We start from the raw sequence: 17,854 nt of genomic DNA on the forward strand, positions 1-17,854 counted from the left end.
GCCTTGAGCGATCATTTCTCACCAAACAGTCAGACAAATAGCACAACCTTCTTGTTCGAAATTTTTTTTTTTAAAAAAAAAAAAAACATAAATAATCAAAATAAATTAGTACCATCTGCTCAAGGCCAACAAAAATGAACCGAACAAACCAACAAAATAAGTCCGACACTTTTCTTAAACAACAAACTTATTGGAAACAAATGGAAACAAATTGGGAACATAAAATTAAAGTTAAGGATCTCATCTAACCAACTTTCTCCATTCAGTGCGTCCCCGATTTATCTCAAGTCCGGTGCCTGCAAGCCTCAGGAAATGTAAAAACTGACAGTGATCTAGTCCATCTCTCTTTCCACTGGCAGACCCATTGGTACTAGCATGGTGAACTATCTTTTCTTCCCCCTCTGTCAACTCCAAGCTAGTAAGAGAATCGACCACGTCATCCTGCTGGCATTCCCGTCTGTAGTCTAATGTTATCATTTGTAGTTCATGGGTGTCGATTATTTCTTGAGGCATGCTCTGTCATTCACAAGTTTAATGTTTAGCCAAGAGAAGAATTGTGACCAAAATATATAACACAAACAAACTCTATCCGCACATCATATAAGCTTTAGTGATATTTGCTTACCTCTAGAACCCATCCAATGTATGTGACATTGTTTACATGTTGGTTCATATCCAAATCAGCTCTCCTTGGCTGCAAACAATGACAAAAGCAAGAAATTTGATAACCATCCAAAAAAGGAATGTTATCAGAGAAATGATGTGCATTTGCCCAATGGCTTACCGTAAGTCCCAATCGTGAATTTTCTACTGGATCTTTAAGTTTGGGAATTTTCTTCAAGCTAGCATTATCCTCTTCTGGAAATGCTAATCTGCATGATTTTTGGAAGCAATTCATAAATATATATATATATATATATATATATATATATATATATATATATTATTAGAAAAAAATGACACCATATATAGCTAATCATAATTCTGACAGCAGAAAAAAAAAATGATCTCCCTCAATAACAAAGATTTCACAAAGGAAAGCACACAAAATTTGAAGCTAAAGGTAAATAAATGAACATCATCACTCTCCCAAGAAACCAAGTGATGCGACCAAATCATACATATTCTTACATATATCAGATGCATATATATGTCTACATATTAGGAGCTCTTTGAGTTCATTTCAAGCCTAAGGAAAGAATGGATTCAATACCAAAAGGCTACTAACTATTTCTATGAGGAGTTGCCGGAAGAAAGTGAAATTTAATTATTCTTTACAATGAAAAAGAGAGGGGCATGCCAACACTTAAATTTTGATGAAGGGAAAGAAGAAACAACAAGGCATAAACATGCTTATAACTTTTGAATCATAAATTTGGTCAGGACAAAGCAAACAAGCTCAAAGCAAATGCAGATGTAATTAGCAGTGAGAAGCTCACCTAGGTTGTCTTGGACAGAAGACAAGGTATTCCTCCCTCACTTCATCAGTTACCCGTTGAAGCTTCCTGGTGTCTTGGTTCATCATCACCCACTTGCTATTACATAATAAGGCAAAGATATTAGTGATAAGAAAAGTAAATTTTAAAGCAAAATTTATGAGGTAAAAACATATACTAATGACAATCAAATATCACCAATAAAGCATGGTATTGTTTCCCTAAAGAAAGGCCATTGAGGGTTTCATATGATGGTGGTAAAAGAAGAATGCCAAAATGCCAAGAATAACAAATTGAGTAGAAGGATCTCAAATATGGTTTTCTAACACGCACAAATACCATTGAAATACCTAAGCACTCATGCTGAACAAAGAATTACTAATGCAATCAAACATATTTGCTGCAAATAATTCATGTTAAATGGAAATAATATTGAAGGCCAGAGCTCTAATGACTGCGGTGAGTTCGTGACAATTAATCGTTGCATAAAAGAAGCTGTAATCCAATCTTACTCTGGTAACAATATCTAAGCCAAACCCCACACAATTCATAAAATTAGGTTGAAGTAGTTTGATTTTTCCCATTGAAAAATAAATATGGATTCCTAATTCGGGTAGTTACCAAACTACAAACAACAAAATCAACCAAATGTTTCAAACAAAACAAACAAAGTTGAAAATTTTAGATCAAATGATTTCATAACAAATAAAATACATTAACATCCAACCTAGATCCAAAAGTACCTCCTTCATGGTTATTTAGACCATAATTGCAACATTACTTGATCGATTGGTTCAAGGACTTAATCCAAGAAAATAACAAATATTGATCTGGTCGTTAATACGGCCGCAAAGACACCAAATGATAGGCTATGTCGGAAGCTAAAGTGCAATTAGGCACGATAGTAACCTAATTGTGACCACCTAGACCAAACTTTTATATAAATTAAATCGATAAATTTATTAATTGAAATCCAACAGAAGCATGTTATTAAGGTGTAAATATGCCTAACTGACGTATTCTTATCCTTGATTTTCAAAATTAAATTTTGACCAAAAGCCAAAATCATGACAGGAAAGAGTTTAACTGGTCAAATTCCAGACAACACCAAACTGGAACAAAAATCTAATCCATGCTCCACCCATGATCGAGTTTGTCCTTACATATATCATACCTATAAGATTTTTTACTTGTGCCATAAATGTTATATAAATATAAATATGGACATTCTTGATGGTCAACTTTAACATCAACATCATTCAGATCAGAACAAGCAATCATATAAGTAAATGGTCTCAGGTAGTCCCTGGAAAAGTGCTATGAATTTTGCATGCATCCATTAAACTGCAAAGTAAAATGGTAAACTAGCCAACATGTAAACACTGCGAGGTAGTAAAGTAGTACCTGGTAGCTCTACCAATAACTGCACCAGTAGCTAAATCCTTGATAATCCAATCTCTCCGAGTGCCAATCCTCCCTTCTCCTTGGCACCAAGTTTCAATCTCCACAACGTCACCCCTGGCACAATGTGCTGAACAACATTAGAAAGAGAAGATCATGGGAAGATAGCTAGATATTTGCACTTATCACCAACCAGGCTGGATACTTGTATATCTCTATATGCATACGAGATGTCACCCAAATAAGTCGAAGCTCTCTCATGGTGTTGGTGGTGGCAAACCCATCAGTAGAGAATCCAACACTCTGTGCATGGTTGCAGCCAACTTCCTGCATGGGATTTTGATAGCTAAAATATAGATGTTGATGCTTTGCAATAGTGTAACTAGTAAAATGTTGCTTCAGTTCATTTGCAATACTGAAAAAGGCAATCAATCGGAATGCATTCTACAACAAGAAACGACGAAAAAGAGCTATATGGTATGTCGGACAAAATACGTGCTCGAAGTATAAATTTATTCCATACCATTGTTCCCAAGCCGGTAACAAAGCTCTAATAAATTCACTCCAAAAACAAGGTCCAGCACAACTAGAGCACAGAGTGATATTCAAATCCCTGCCGCAATCACAAGTTCTGAAGGGACTCTGGCACTTATGATCTCATACCCATTAACAAATCAAATACAGAAAGAAAGTTTAAACACATAAAACTCTTCCAAATGCCAACTACTTTCAATTATGAAAGAGCTCTTCATTTCAAAACCACCGAAATCCAAGCAAAGTCGAAACATTTAGCGTCCGAAACAAAAAAGCAAATCCAAATAAAAGTCCACTTCATGTTATCAGCCCTAATTCCAACAGCAAGCATCAAATCCATCACCTATTCCGAAACACTACCACAAATCGAATTGCAAAAATGCCTACCACCTCCAAATCCAGCAAAAACATTCAAATCCACAGAACACCACAAATCTAATCTACTGAAGCAGAAAATAAAGCAAATCTATCACACATCCACAACAAATCCAAACAGAAAAAAAAAAACATTCAGCTAAAGAAAAAGGAAGACCTGAAGGAGATTGGCGATGGTCTCGACAGTCGCAGTCTTATTGATGCCGACCTCATAACATCTGACGATGAAGCTCTCCTTATAAGACAAGCCATCCTCTAAAAGCCTTCCAAGCCTCAGCTTCTCCGCCAATCCCTTCCCCTCTCCGACCACCGTCTCAAGCGGCGCCGACACCGCCATCGAGCCCTCGCGGGAGCAGCGCACCGCCATCAACCTCCGCGGCCCATCTCTCGCCGCCAACGGCAAGAGACGACGGCATTGAGCCCTCGATGGAGGAACAACAGCTGCTGCGCCGGCAACGCCGGTGGCGCCGGCCGTGGAGCAAACCTTGAGCATTAGTGTAGAGATCTGACCCACTTGCTCGGCGATCCGACTCTCACCCTCCACCGGGATTTAAGTACAACCATGAACCATCACCATGAGGTGAGACAACTTAATTTGTACCGCCGCTGGCGAAGGATTGAGCACACGTCATCAGACACGTGGCTATTCTTCTGACCAATAGATGATTGCCACGCATCAGTCACGGCATAAGTTGTGTTCAACAAGGGAGTAGCGTACCATCCTGGTCACGTTGTTCTATTTTTAGAGTTGTGGTCGATCAATGACATCCATGTTGGATGGTGGTGGGAATGGCTTCGATCAGGGGAAGAGATCTATTGCCTCGAGATTTACTAGCATGAGCTTCCGTTAATCCTTCGGTTCTTGGTCTGCCACGTATTAATTAATGAGGGACAAAAAAGCAAAATGAGCTTCTTTTGGACCGGTTAAAAGTCAACCAATTCATCTGCCTTAATGCTAAATGTTAGTGTTAGACTGTTAGTGTTAGTTTAAATGGTGCTCCACTGCTGTCTAGGCTCTAGCTAGTTGTTGTTGTTTACTTGGAGTATGAAATACGAATAATGAATGGTTCCTAAACTGTTGAACAACAACTACTCCTAACTAAGTCCTTATTTATGTCATGTGTCATGTTGGTCATATTCAATGTTGCCATATTGGTTGGTGCTGTTGTTTAATTAAGGCTAAGTAATAAGCATGCTTGCCTTCTTGGTTTTGGCCAGCTACTGCTTATTTTCTGAATTTGAACGGATCGTACTTGTCATCTACTTTTTTTTTTATCTTTTCAATGACAACGACAAAATAAGATTAAAAATAAGATTGATGAGTTCCACGCTTATATGGATTTTATAAATTTATACATTGCTTTGCTTATCTTTTTCAAGGGTTGTTTAACATATAAGATTTTATAGTTATTATGATAATTTATTTTATTGTATTTATCATTTTTTTTTTCATAATTTAGCATTTAAATCACAATTAAATGTTAAATTAAAATTGCTTTTTCTCTTCAGATCTGTACTTTTTTCTCTTATTTTAATTAAATTATAATTTATCCATTTTATTAAAAAAAATCACAATTAAAATATTTTTTGTATGGAACAAACAGCCATGAGATACAAATCCAAGACAAACTTAAGAAGACAAGTAGCAATTCATTCATATGGAGTGCAATGATTTTGCATTTAAATTTTCATTTTTTTTGTAAATTAAATGTCATATGATATCCTCCAAATTAGATAATATTTAATTTGTATTTACCTTTTTACTTTATTGAGTAATGCTTTTTGTTCAGTTTGTTGCCAAGTTTGACTTAATCACCCATTGCATTGAATACACATGCAAAATTAGACTCCGCGGGTGATTCTAATACTAACAACGACAAGCACGCAAGACTAGAAGCACTTAAAAGTTTTGGGGCAGATGAAATCAAATCCTTGCTATTCCAAAAAGTGGGGATGTTGAGGCATTCTATTTGGGTCATGACAGACTGCTGTGCTGGGGTTTGACACATGTAGATAAGTCATTAGAAAATGAGACCATGTTCCAAGTGAAGTTCACTCAGAAAATCGTCTACTCAATGCAACCATCACCTGATCTTGCAATTAACCGTAATCACAAGCCTACTCTCCTACAACAGGCTAAAGTTCACAAATAAATATATTATTTAAAAAAAAAAATCAACATCACATAACCACTGATGGTTCAACAACAAATGCACTTTTCCATCTTTATGAACAAAACCACCTTGAACAGCCAAGACTTCCAGGACAATAACAACAAAAGAAAAAAAAAAAACATTTATCACCAATTTCCTTCAGCACTCAAGTCATTACAAATTTACAATGGCATTTTGCTTCTGTGACTGAAATGCAAGTACATGACATTAAAATTCAAGATAGGCCTTATTTTGAGATTTAAAAGCTGGAAACATATTTCCAGCATGGTTTTCATAGATGAAGAAGGGCCATAGCTACAACATCAACCACTTAACTCATTAAAACAGAAACATAATTGCTATTGTAACTGAAACAAAAAGTCAAAAAACAGGACAAGAAGTTATTTTTCGCTCATGGTGGTTTGGTACATCAAAGTTTTGGTAGTTGAGTCTGCTCAGAAATAATTCCTGTTTCTGCCTGTGGAAAGGAAACATTTCATTTTCATTTCATTTCATCAAAGTCCAAAAATGTGAAGTTTCAGTCACAATGGAATTTTATCTATATAACCACAATTATATTCCACAAAATTTTATCTAAACTCCAAACAGACTGTTATTAAAACGATGTTTTTAGCATCTAGTCAGTTGCCAGGTAAAATCATATTTTAATTCATTTCTAGCAGATAACATACCTCTAGATATCTTGATAGCAAGGTAGTAGTGCTGAAGTTAAAGCCAGGTAATCATATTTTAATTCATTTCTAGCAGATAACATACCTCTAGATATCTTGATAGCAAGGTAGTAGTGCTGAAGTTAAAGCCCTCAACAGGTGCGTCTTTTGCGCGAGAGAGATGCAATTGCTTCCTAACTTGAGAAGCCAGGGACTGAATCACACATTAAAGCAAAAAAAAAAACAATAAGAAAATATTATAGAGACAAAAACAACTAAAAACACAAGTCCTATAAGATAAATAACAACAGGAATAGCTAAGAGAGGAATTCTTGACAAACCTTGCCCAACTCCACTCCCCATTGATCAAAAGAATTGATTCCCCATACAAAACCTTCAACAGCAATTCTGTGCTCATATATTGCTAGGAGCTGGATATCACAATGGCAATTAATTAAAAATATAAGCAGATCATTGAAAAGAAAACCACAACAGCAATTGGAAATGACATTTTGTCACAAAGATGGTAAATGATTCACAAACATTTTGAATATATCATTGAGATGGTATTGCATGATTTTAGTAGCTAAGTTGTGACCGGTAGCACATAAACTAGTGTCTTCCCACAATCACGATGAGAGCAGTCCTTATCTCCTCCATGAGATTATTTACAGAAGATTGTCATACTTGATTGGTCAAATTTACTTGCTGGTAATGTAGCTATCTCTGAAAGATCAGGACATATATCGATCTCTGATCATTTAACAAATTATTCTAGGTTATGAAAAAGGATATGATGATTGTAGGCCATGGATTATTTTTGCTTGGAACTTGTCTTTGTTGAATGTTTCCAAAATAAGGGGAAAAGTGACATGTGGCTAATTGGATTGAGTTAGGAATCTAGTCAATTCAAGCTATCATGATTTGCTTTGACCAAATCAAGATTGATAATTCAGACTCTCATCATGATTTTACTCTTATAAAGCTAAACACATTTGGTTAGCATTCAAACATTAAACTTAACCCTCTACAAAATTAACCTCATCTTGATCCAAATTAAAAAGGAAAAGGAAAATAATACTACTCGTTCGAATTAAACTTGGCTCCATCCAAACAAGGGGCAAGTTAAAATCCAGCACTGACTAAATGATGTTATCTTTCAACAATTTACTTTTGACCAAAACCAACATCCCACACCCTGCTTAAAGAAAAAGAAAAGGAGATGGCAAGCAAATATACAATACCCTCTTTAACTTGCTTTACCAACCATTTTCTTTAAGATTTTCATGATGACAAGGGTATGCATGATCCACACAAACCATGTCTTCCTGTAAAAACCTCTTAATCAAGGCTGATTGCTACAGACTCATCTCATTAAAGACATGAAAACCTGAAATGCAGAAAATCTAAGCCAAACATTATTACTGAAGACTCTGTCATCAAAAGCGAAGAAATATAAGGCTCAACAGCTCCATGCATTATCCCTTTTCCCCAATCCTAAAATTCAAGCACTCAAAACACAAAAGCAAATCGAACCTTATGCATCATTTAGGTTGAATAAACATGAGATATCCTGCTGTCAAAATTTTTCTGTCTCATATTACATTCGGCTAATTAATTGAAGGCTATTGCAATATTGTAGTTAAAAATAAATCCCACCATTACTGGAAGTCATAAACCTACATTCCCTAAAAATTATATCAACTTTATTTCCGCGCCATGTTCATTATCACATGTTGTTTTCCTATGCGCTACATTGGTAAAAACGATCCATCAGTTTGCCCAACCATTTTTTTTATGAATACCAAGGTTTCAAAGCAAGATGGATCTTATCTAACATCTTGATCGCAATGCTCCCAACTCATAAAATCCGTGAATATAGTTTCTCACACACCAGCAATCTCAAGCTCTTTCTACATAATAGCCTTTCTCAGTTGTGCTGATGATGAACTCCTCTCCTGGTCAAGCCAGGACAGCTAATAATTTATAGCTTGTATCACCATATCTCCTTATGCTTCAAACTGAAACCAAGCTGGCCACTGTCATATATTTCCATACTGAATGCCCATAAAGCAATCTAGGTAGGAACATATCCATTGTAATTCCTTTCAGTAGGGCCATCCCTTATTAAATACCTTGCTGAATCTAAGCTGCACACTACCAGCATGATTTAATGTTCAACAAACGATTTTTACTTGCAGCTCAAATCACCAAGACCCTGAGGATGGCTCGAGTCTAAGAACCAGGAAAGCGTACAAGTAAACAAACTATTAGAGTCAAATGTTATCATCTGAATATGTTTAAGTGAATTCTCAAAACATGAAAATTTCAATAATCTAATGAATAACTACTGTACTCTTTAACAATTGAATGAGTTCATCTCCGTCTTAATATTTTCGGAAGAAACAGGTGTTTTGGATGAACAAGCAAATGATATGACATGAATCATTGACACACACGTATAAATAAACTAATGTGTTTATAGAAATAGAAAAAGCATAGCAAAATTTAGAAATACTTGTAAATGTGATAAATATTTGCACAAATCTGTCCGATGTTGTAAAGACCAATGGTAGAAGATCAATGATGGTCGATTGCCCAAAATGTTCGAAAATTGAATACTCCATCTTAAAGAGTTTCAGAGGACTTTTAGAGTAAAAAGAAGTCAAAGATCTAAGTAATGCTACCACCGGTGAGGAATAAGAGTTGTTGTGGGACTTCCATTAAACAGTTGTTCAAGTACTGGATAATAGCAATTTTAAAAAGCTGGGAACCCAAACGATCCATCAGAAGCGAGAATTACAGGTCTCACCTTTCTCCAGCAAAGAGCATCTGAAGCCGCGCAAAAATTAGACATAAGCTCATCATGGTTGCTCACCACCACCTGCAAGAATGAATGAAAACAGAAAGAACATGAAACTATCAGATCAGAAAGTTTTAACCAAAGCACCTGACATACATTTCTAAGTAAATTGGTTGCTGGCTCCTCATGACACCATTAAACAAGGAATAATCCTTCCTGTTAGTAGCAAGAAATTCATGCATCAAATAATGATCTTCAACAGATAACTGAAAAGTAATGGTAATCTTGTATTATATTGATTTGCAGTAAAAATGCACAACAGACTAAATGAACACAAGTAGACAAACAAATATAGGTGCCACTAAATCTATCAAAGAATCCAAATTGAAGTGGTAGAAGCGTAAAGAAATAATTCTTCTGAGATGTTTCGTAGATTGTAGGAAACACGATAACAGTAAGCTGACCAAGCACAAATGACCAAATATATATCAAGAAGATAGGCCAGTAAAAATCAGAAGCCCACCAAATTAGATATATTTTAAATTCTACACCTCAGACTTTTCATTTTGGTTATTTTCCAATAATGAGGCCACAAGTCTAGTCTGAAATAAGAATAAGGCAGGCTTTCTGGAAGAAGGCATTTACATTTATTCTAAATATCTAGAACCAATTAATCCTATCCCTGGCTCACGAATCTAAAATCCAAACAATTGCTTGACAAATGATAAGTTTCAAGAAATTGTTGAGAAAAGAAACAGACTATTAATTATCAGAAAGAATCAACCTGAAAGCAAGTATCTTCTGATAGTAGAATTCACAACACCAGCATCTCAAAAACCCTCCTCAATCTATTTGAAGTTCAGGTTTAGCTCTATACCTTCGCTCACATGCATCAGCATCCAACAATCCAGAAAACCCCGAGTAGCCAATCAGAAAGCTGAGAATCCCGTCCTGTATAGAACACACCTGGTGGTGTCATTCTGTAAAGGCGCAAAATACTCAGAAGGGTAAAATGACAGACAGACAAGGTACAATCAGAATTAAAAGCTGCCAAGAAATCTTCCCAAACCAAAAGCCAGAGCAGCACAAGATTGTTTGAGCAACAGAGAAGTTGGTAGTCATTCAAACCAATAAGTGGCCAGGCTGACAAATAAATGACCCAACAGATGCAAGGCCCTTGAGCTCAACCTGGTGAATAAGTCGATAGAAGCCAAGGCTTGGGATCATTCGCCCCAGGTTCCCCAAAATCACCACCAGTCCAGCAGAGGATGCCATCAATAGAAACACCTCCGACATTCCATACTGAACCTGGGAAGACCAACAAAATTGAGTCCAGAATCAGATATATTTAAATTCTTGAATCAATAGACTATTGAGAAGAAATTTCTGAGAGTAGTAACAGAGTTTGAAGGAAATTGTCAGAGGAGTTTGAAGAATGAACGAAATGAAGATGCACGCATGAGAAAACAAAAAGTGTAATCACTTGATTTCAGAGGATACCAAGAAATGATATACTCATACACTAATAAAACCTAAAAGCATCAGTCAATAAGAATAAATGTAACTCCGTTACAATAATTTCACCCTTGTGGGTAAATATAGATTTAAAATACCCACTCTTTATAGTAAATATTTTTCTCAAATGGAGGGGAATGAAAATGATCATCAATGCTCTCAGCTCCAATGAGAAAATCTAAGGAAAGATTTAAAAATTAATTGAAGATGAAACGTGACGTCAGAAACATCCAGTCTGATGGGTGAACAATATATGCTGAAGAATTAGAGGAAAATGGGTTTTGAATAATTAAGGTTCTATTGCCAGACACAGGAAAAATCCTAGACTTAGAAAACTAAATAAAAGTCACTGTTGGCATGAAATATGTTCAAGTAATCCACATGGTGTAAATAAATAAAGAATTATAAAAGCAATTCAATCCTAAGTATGCTTATTCACCTGTTCAATGAGTGCGCACTTTTCCACAAAAATCACCTCGCCGATATTTGATAAGAAATCATGTGAAGTTTATCAAAACCAATACGACAAACCATGACATAAGTGAACATGGACACGAAGACAGATGGAGTCTTGCACCATGAAATTACAAGTCTCCAGTCGACCATCACAATTTGAGATTAAAGAAACATGAAAGGTGTGAAAGGTGCTGGTGGTAATATAAAATATTCAAACTGTGCAAAAGACAGCTTCACACACCATGACATGCAGCTTATGACCAAAAGAACAAATGAATCATAGAGTACCTATGAACTATCAAATCTCCTACTCCAGTGGCTCCAATTTGTAGGTAGAATAAATAAACATGAAAGCAAGTATTTGTGGATATATAAAATATCCAACTATGCTATGCAAAAGACAAAAACTCTATAAAGCATTAAAACTCCATTCCACATCTAGTGCCTCACAAAATCATATTGAACTCCATTCTTGGCCGTGTATGTTTCTGGAGGCATATTACCAACCCTCTGAGGAAGTGTAAGAATTCACTAATACGAAGTCCTATTACTTTATCTGATAGATCAAACGTCCAAATCACTTTATCTCATCTGAAACTCTAGTTAGCAACTTAGTATTGATGGTAAAAACCATGTCCACTGGTAAAAACTACAACACACATTAATATTTCCCAGATTTGAATTACTAATGAAAAAAAGTTAATTAAACAATGAATCATACTTGAACAATTGAAAACCATATTGAGAGACAAAGGCACACACCACAGCACTGCAAACTGCAAGAAGATATTCAGCACTATTAGTGCTAATGGAGTTGTTCCAAAATTTAAAAGAATGAGAAAGGAGATAGGGAATGAGTATATTCACCCACTATAACGGCCTCCTACCCAGTCCCAGAATGCAAAAGCATTAGCAGGGTCAATACCAAATTTCTCTACAAGCCGTGCATAGATGACAAGGCCAACTTGATATTTGATCTATGATAAAAGATGATGAATTATAGGATTTTCATGATGAGTATATGCTTCTCAAAAATAATTATAAAATAACCATAATGTAAACTATGATGAAACATGAGAATCACTGTATATTCATCATCACTAAGCATAAAAACTGGAAAATTCCAAACTCTAGAGTTCCATCAGATAACTAGAAACAGGATACTTTACAATAAACCAAACTATGCTAGGAACCCACAACTACCACTGTATTGGAAAATGGACATCAATTCAACAGGATATTTTCACAAGCCTGGGATCAAAGCATGAAAGAGTTAATTAAAGATTGTAATCATTACAAGAGCAGCAATATAGCTCTGTAGTACAAACTCAATTAACTTATATCTCTTTATAATTTCAATGACATGAATTTACATCCAGCTGCCACTAAAATCAATGAAAATTGCATAAAGTTACAAATGAATATAAAATAAAAACATTACATTTTCATCTGAGACAACAAAATCCTCAAATTTGATGATTTCAAAAGTGTATTCCAAACAATAGGAATAGTGCCCATACCTTAACAGTTAAAACATGCGCATATGCATCAAACAAACAGCAAATAGTAGAATAAAATCCATGAAACATGTATAACACACACATTATGAATACAAACATTAGTGTTCAGGCTTTAGTGGAGAAAAGAACATCAGAATATTATTATTACTCATTATTATGAAAATTATTCTCAAACACAAACAATAGATAATGATGTGCTCAAAAGCGTAGTCATGCGTGTGGATATGCCATCAACCAGAAGCCACTAGTGCATAACACATCAATATAGGAGGCATGCGTTGAAATACCACTGAGATACCGTGGATTTGTGCTGACAGCTACCATATGCTTTGCAACAGCCTGGTGCCTGGAAAATGAAAACAAACTACAAAGGAAATATGATGCAAACAAAACTATTATCATACAGTAGTGTAACCAGAATTTGACTGCAAAACAATGTGTGTAGTATCATCTTCCTCTTATGTACGAAAAGAAAAGAAGATCGCGCAAACCATGAGTTTAAGAATTAAACCATGACGTGGAAGACAACTGACTCACGCTCCAATTGAGGTGATGTCCCTGTAATGCTAGATGATCATGACAAAAGAAAGGTTGAGAAAGGGACAAATGGTAAAATATGGAATTATAAAGGTGGAAGTCATAGAAAATAAATGAGTGACATATGTTTCAGTAGAGCAGGAGCAGGAATCAGAAACCAAAATATTCCAGCCTGCTATACACACCTAAATTTGTAGGATTGCAGTAGCCTCAATACAGGTAATGCAGACACATAACAATGTGGTGAAGACACTCGCACTTTGCAAGAGCACTCTGAAATCCACTCTCTGAGCGGCTTCTTGCATTCAGCAGATAGTCTCCAGCAGTCGTAAAGGTCTTTGAAACAAATCCACAACTGCACAGGATGTGACAGAAAGAGAAAAGGGCAGCACAGGTCATAATAACAGGATTAAAATTGGGACAAGAATTTAAAATGAGCGAGACTGGAATTTAAATTTCATTTCCACTAGGGTGGTTTCAGGATTCAATCCAGCAAATGCTTCTCGAGCAACATCAATTGGATCCAACATTTGCAAGGTCATTGAAAGAAGAAAAGTGTTTATTAGATTAGACACTGATAACACACACATCTAAAATAAGAGATGAATTGAAGTCTTTGAGTCTCATCTACATGAAAAGGGAAAGTTTCAGGGTATTCCTGAGCATAAAAATGCGGCTTTAGTATATTTATAAATAAGGGAAAGAGATTTTAAAATTACAAAGACACACACTTACAATCGCAATTTGGCACGCCTAGCACATTCTGCTGCTCAGGGATCTGAAATGTTCTTGCTACACATAAGCATGGAAACATGTCACTTCCAAACAAACCAAAGTAAGTGTAGAATTTAGTTTAGGGAACACTGCACAGAGTAGGTAATGGACAGGACCTAGTGCAATAATGGACCTACTACTTTCAGTTTGACAGGCAGTATGCACGAACAGTGGTCTCAAAAACTTCCAATGCCCACTGCAACAACATCTTTCAGTGATACCTTCCCTGTTGCTCCAACCTGCAAAAGTTACCACTATGCTACTAATGTTTCCAACACAATAGACAGAGAGAAAAAGTAATTTATGTCCATTTCCTTACCCCAAGAACCATAGCTTCGAGATTCTCTCTGAGAACTCTTTGTGTGATTTGAGTCTGTGACAGATGCCAGGCTTATCAGGTACCACATTCTTTCCCGCTCACTTTGGATGACCTTATCTCTTGCAGCTCGAAGAGCAACATGCAGCACAGGGCTAGTTTCTCTGTGCTGTTTATCTGACTCGCGTTCAGCATTACAACATACAATTAAATGCTTACCCGGCTATAAAGAGACGGAATTCCCATCCAAAACAAAACAGCATATTCTTAAATAAATTAAATAAAACTGGCAAGTAGGCTGTTTACTAAGTGCAATACTTGCAAAGAAGTACTCTCTAATAGAATCGTTGCGTCAGTTTTCATTCATTGCCAGAGTCTCAGAGGTTCCAAAATGGTAAACAAACAGTGGAGCTCAAATTCCCATAAAAGCAACGTCAAAGAGACAAAGAGAAACTTTTCCTCGGAGAGATACGTCATGGATTGAAGTTACTTGATTTTGCCATGATCCACTAGCCTAGAATTTCCATCCAACACGAAAGAACATATGCTACCATACTTAGAAGAGCAAACCAATATAATCTGCATAGCAAAGAGTCACTCCACTTAAAACAACAAATTCACAAATTAAAAAGCAAAAGTATCCAGTGATTCCAGTGCAGCGCAAAAGAAGAAGAAGAACAACAGATCACAACGCTGAACAAACACCGACTGTAACATGCAACATACCTCTCTCCATTATAGCATACTGTCAATCTTTTCCCTTGAGACGAGCAGCCTGCATCAAAAGAATGTCAACACACAACCAGAGCAATAAGCCTTGAAAACAATCTTTTACCTCAGCTGAGCTGGGAAAAGCCATCAAAGTGGGTGGAATCACTCGTTGCCGAGAATAATCCAATATGATCCCATCAAACTCACTGAAAATCAATACCATCAGCAACAAAAACACCCAGAAAAAGACCGAAGAATGGCTTTACGTGATAGCAAGGACTTGCGCAGTCGACCGGAGTCGCTCATGCAGATCGCGAAGCAGGTGCGTTGATATCCTCAACATGAGCCTGCACGACCAACAACAAAAGCAGCAAAGAAATTGAGGGGGAAAAAACAAAGAATACGCCAGTGATTTCAGGAAGAAATCAATAAGAAAAACGATAGATACCTTTGCGGTCCTTCCCACTGCGGCGTGTCGCAGATTAGCGTGGACGCAGGCCAGTGATGATTCTAGCTACAGGGTTTTGCCCCTGCCGATCAACTGTGGGAAGATGTGAAAGGGAGATGGAGGAGAAAGTTGACTCGAGATCGCGGATGACGGTGCTGGTGTTGGCTTTATTTGGTTCTAGAGATCGCAGGCACGGGAAGATCGTGACCGAAACACGTGGAAGTCGTTGAGCCAGAAAGCAACCCGTATCGTTACTGGGGGTGCTGTAAACCACCGAACATTCCCGCGCGCTCGCTGGTTTCTCTGGGAGGAAGACCTTCAGGAAAGCTTCTGGATCTATTGTTGAGAATTAGGAATCTCTAGTAGAGTGAGGAAAATAAAGTGGTCTATTAATATATTTTTATTCTTTTAAAATTTTAAATGGTGGCAGGCTTGTAGGAAGCTGAAGTGGAAAATAAATCCGGAAGAAAATGTAGGTGTGTAATTTGGGCTGACTCGCGCTGGGGATCGAACTCCAGAATCTCTGGTTGGCGTAGACCAAAGCGCTCTTATCTTAGTGGGCCACTGGAGTCATTTGTTTAAAGTGCCCACGATAGAATACATATTTACAATTTTATTAATAACTTGATCCTACTTGAATTGATAATTAATGAGTAATCTGATGAGCCGACATATAATTAATATAAACTCAGAGAAAGCACTGCTTCCCCAGATACATACATATTCCCTTGTCAAAACAGATTGTACATACCCTATGATGAACAATATAGACATATATGTTTGAAACTATAAAGATTAAGTGAACAGAAAAGGCCAAGCACAAAGTTCAATTTATTTATTTTTAAAAATATTTCACCCAAAATGAATGTTGAGATAAAATTTTGTAAAATATAATTCCCAATTTTTATATATATATTTTTAAGATTTGATCTCTTTTTTTCTTGTTTAATTGAAATCTAGTAACATGAAATGCTAGCTAGCATGATAAAAGCATGCATATCAATTTAGTGAGAGATTACATTTCAGTCAAATCACTCCAAATTTTACGTCAATTAGAGATTTTAAAATATGATAACTTTAATTGTCTATCAATTGCTTATTAAACATTTAAAAATATAAAAATAGAACCTTTTTAAAATAAATAAAGAAGAAAAAAATGAAGGCAAATTATTTCGTGCATGCAAGATATGCATGCATTAACACTAAATTTCATTAATTCCTCTCATTTTGTATATGTGCATATATAGATTATATATCATTGGCGAAAGCAATTCCAAGTCCTTGCTGTGTAGAGTTGCTGGAGGCATCATGATGGAGTGAATTGGTATCATAAATTTACACTACTTTTTCTTTTTATGTGTGATGTTTTAGCATTCTCCTATTGATGTCTTTATTATTTCACATTCTGATTATAATAATTTATTGATTTTTATGTGGGTGATATTATTTCTTTTATATATAGTGGGAACTTTGGTGCATGCATATTGTGTAATAATTTCATTTAGTGATCTCAACATTTTGACATGGCATTATAGAAATGATTTCTTAGGTAAGGTAGTATATATGCAGATTGCAGAAGGTTACTCAGTAATTAGCAATTACCTACTTCTTATATATGCACGGAGGGGTTACGCTTCCTATATATACAAACTAAATTATGTCCTCTTTCTTCTTTGCTTGAGATCAACTAATTATTTACAGATGGCGCTAAACTGCTATATATATATATATATATATATATATATACACGATGTGTGTGTATAGTAAAGTATATAATTCTCATCACAAGTTATATATGATACGCAGTATTACGTTGATGACTGCATAATCATATAGAGTACCATTAGACTTTGAGCTTCAGAACTTGGTCCCTTTCTAGGTTACTTTGGGGGCTTCATTCCTTCTTGGCTAAACATTACCTCCTGCAATATAGTCGGATCTGTTTTTGTCTAGAATATATATATATTTAAAAAAAAATCTTCATATATTGCCTATATACAACACTAATGAAGTTATATACGCCATAATAGTATCAGATCAAATCGATTCCGGATTTATAAGTTCTATATATTTATAGAACTTTTACATGTGATGATATTTGATAATTTCAGTATGTATTCAGTTCAATGAGCCAAATTTACCTCAACAGGAATTCATTTTACTTCTATTCCTTGGAAACACCAGCCTCTCATGAAGAGATTCCT

At 35.9% G+C, this 17,854-nt stretch overlaps 1 protein-coding gene and 1 pseudogene across 1 annotated transcript; both read right to left on the reverse strand.

Annotated features, from left to right (window-relative positions):
• Positions 1-74: 74 nt before the first annotated feature.
• On the reverse strand, positions 75-4,310 carry LOC120259570 (oleoyl-acyl carrier protein thioesterase 1, chloroplastic-like). Its single transcript, XM_039267202.1, has 7 exons — positions 3,904-4,310; positions 3,031-3,164; positions 2,841-2,954; positions 1,440-1,535; positions 785-872; positions 626-694; positions 75-516 (listed from the first exon to the last, which is right to left on the reverse strand). Exons 1-7 carry the CDS (start codon positions 4,237-4,239, stop codon positions 241-243), a joined length of 1,113 nt encoding a protein of 370 aa, XP_039123136.1. The 5' UTR covers positions 4,240-4,310; the 3' UTR covers positions 75-240.
• Positions 4,311-6,023: 1,713 nt separating this feature from the next.
• The window catches only part of LOC120258793, a 16,859-nt pseudogene continuing 5,028 nt past the window's right edge, over positions 6,024-17,854 (reverse strand).

Source organism: Dioscorea cayenensis, chromosome 4, assembly GCF_009730915.1.
Source record: "Dioscorea cayenensis subsp. rotundata cultivar TDr96_F1 chromosome 4, TDr96_F1_v2_PseudoChromosome.rev07_lg8_w22 25.fasta, whole genome shotgun sequence".
Taxonomy (NCBI): domain Eukaryota; kingdom Viridiplantae; phylum Streptophyta; class Magnoliopsida; order Dioscoreales; family Dioscoreaceae; genus Dioscorea; species Dioscorea cayenensis.

What these genes read in the sequence shown, in the direction of transcription:
- LOC120259570 (XM_039267202.1), bottom strand. Translation starts at nt 4,239, where the DNA reads ATGCTCAAGGTTTGCTCCACGGCCGGCGCCACCGGCGTTGCCGGCGCA. An exon ending in GTTATTGGTAGAGCTACCAG is followed by an intron (nt 1,536 to 2,840) that starts GTACTACTTTAC and finishes ATTATGTAATAG; the next exon opens with CAAGTGGGTGATGATGAACC. An exon ending in ATTCACGATTGGGACTTACG is followed by an intron (nt 695 to 784) that starts GTAAGCCATTGG and finishes CATTGTTTGCAG; the next exon opens with CCAAGGAGAGCTGATTTGGA.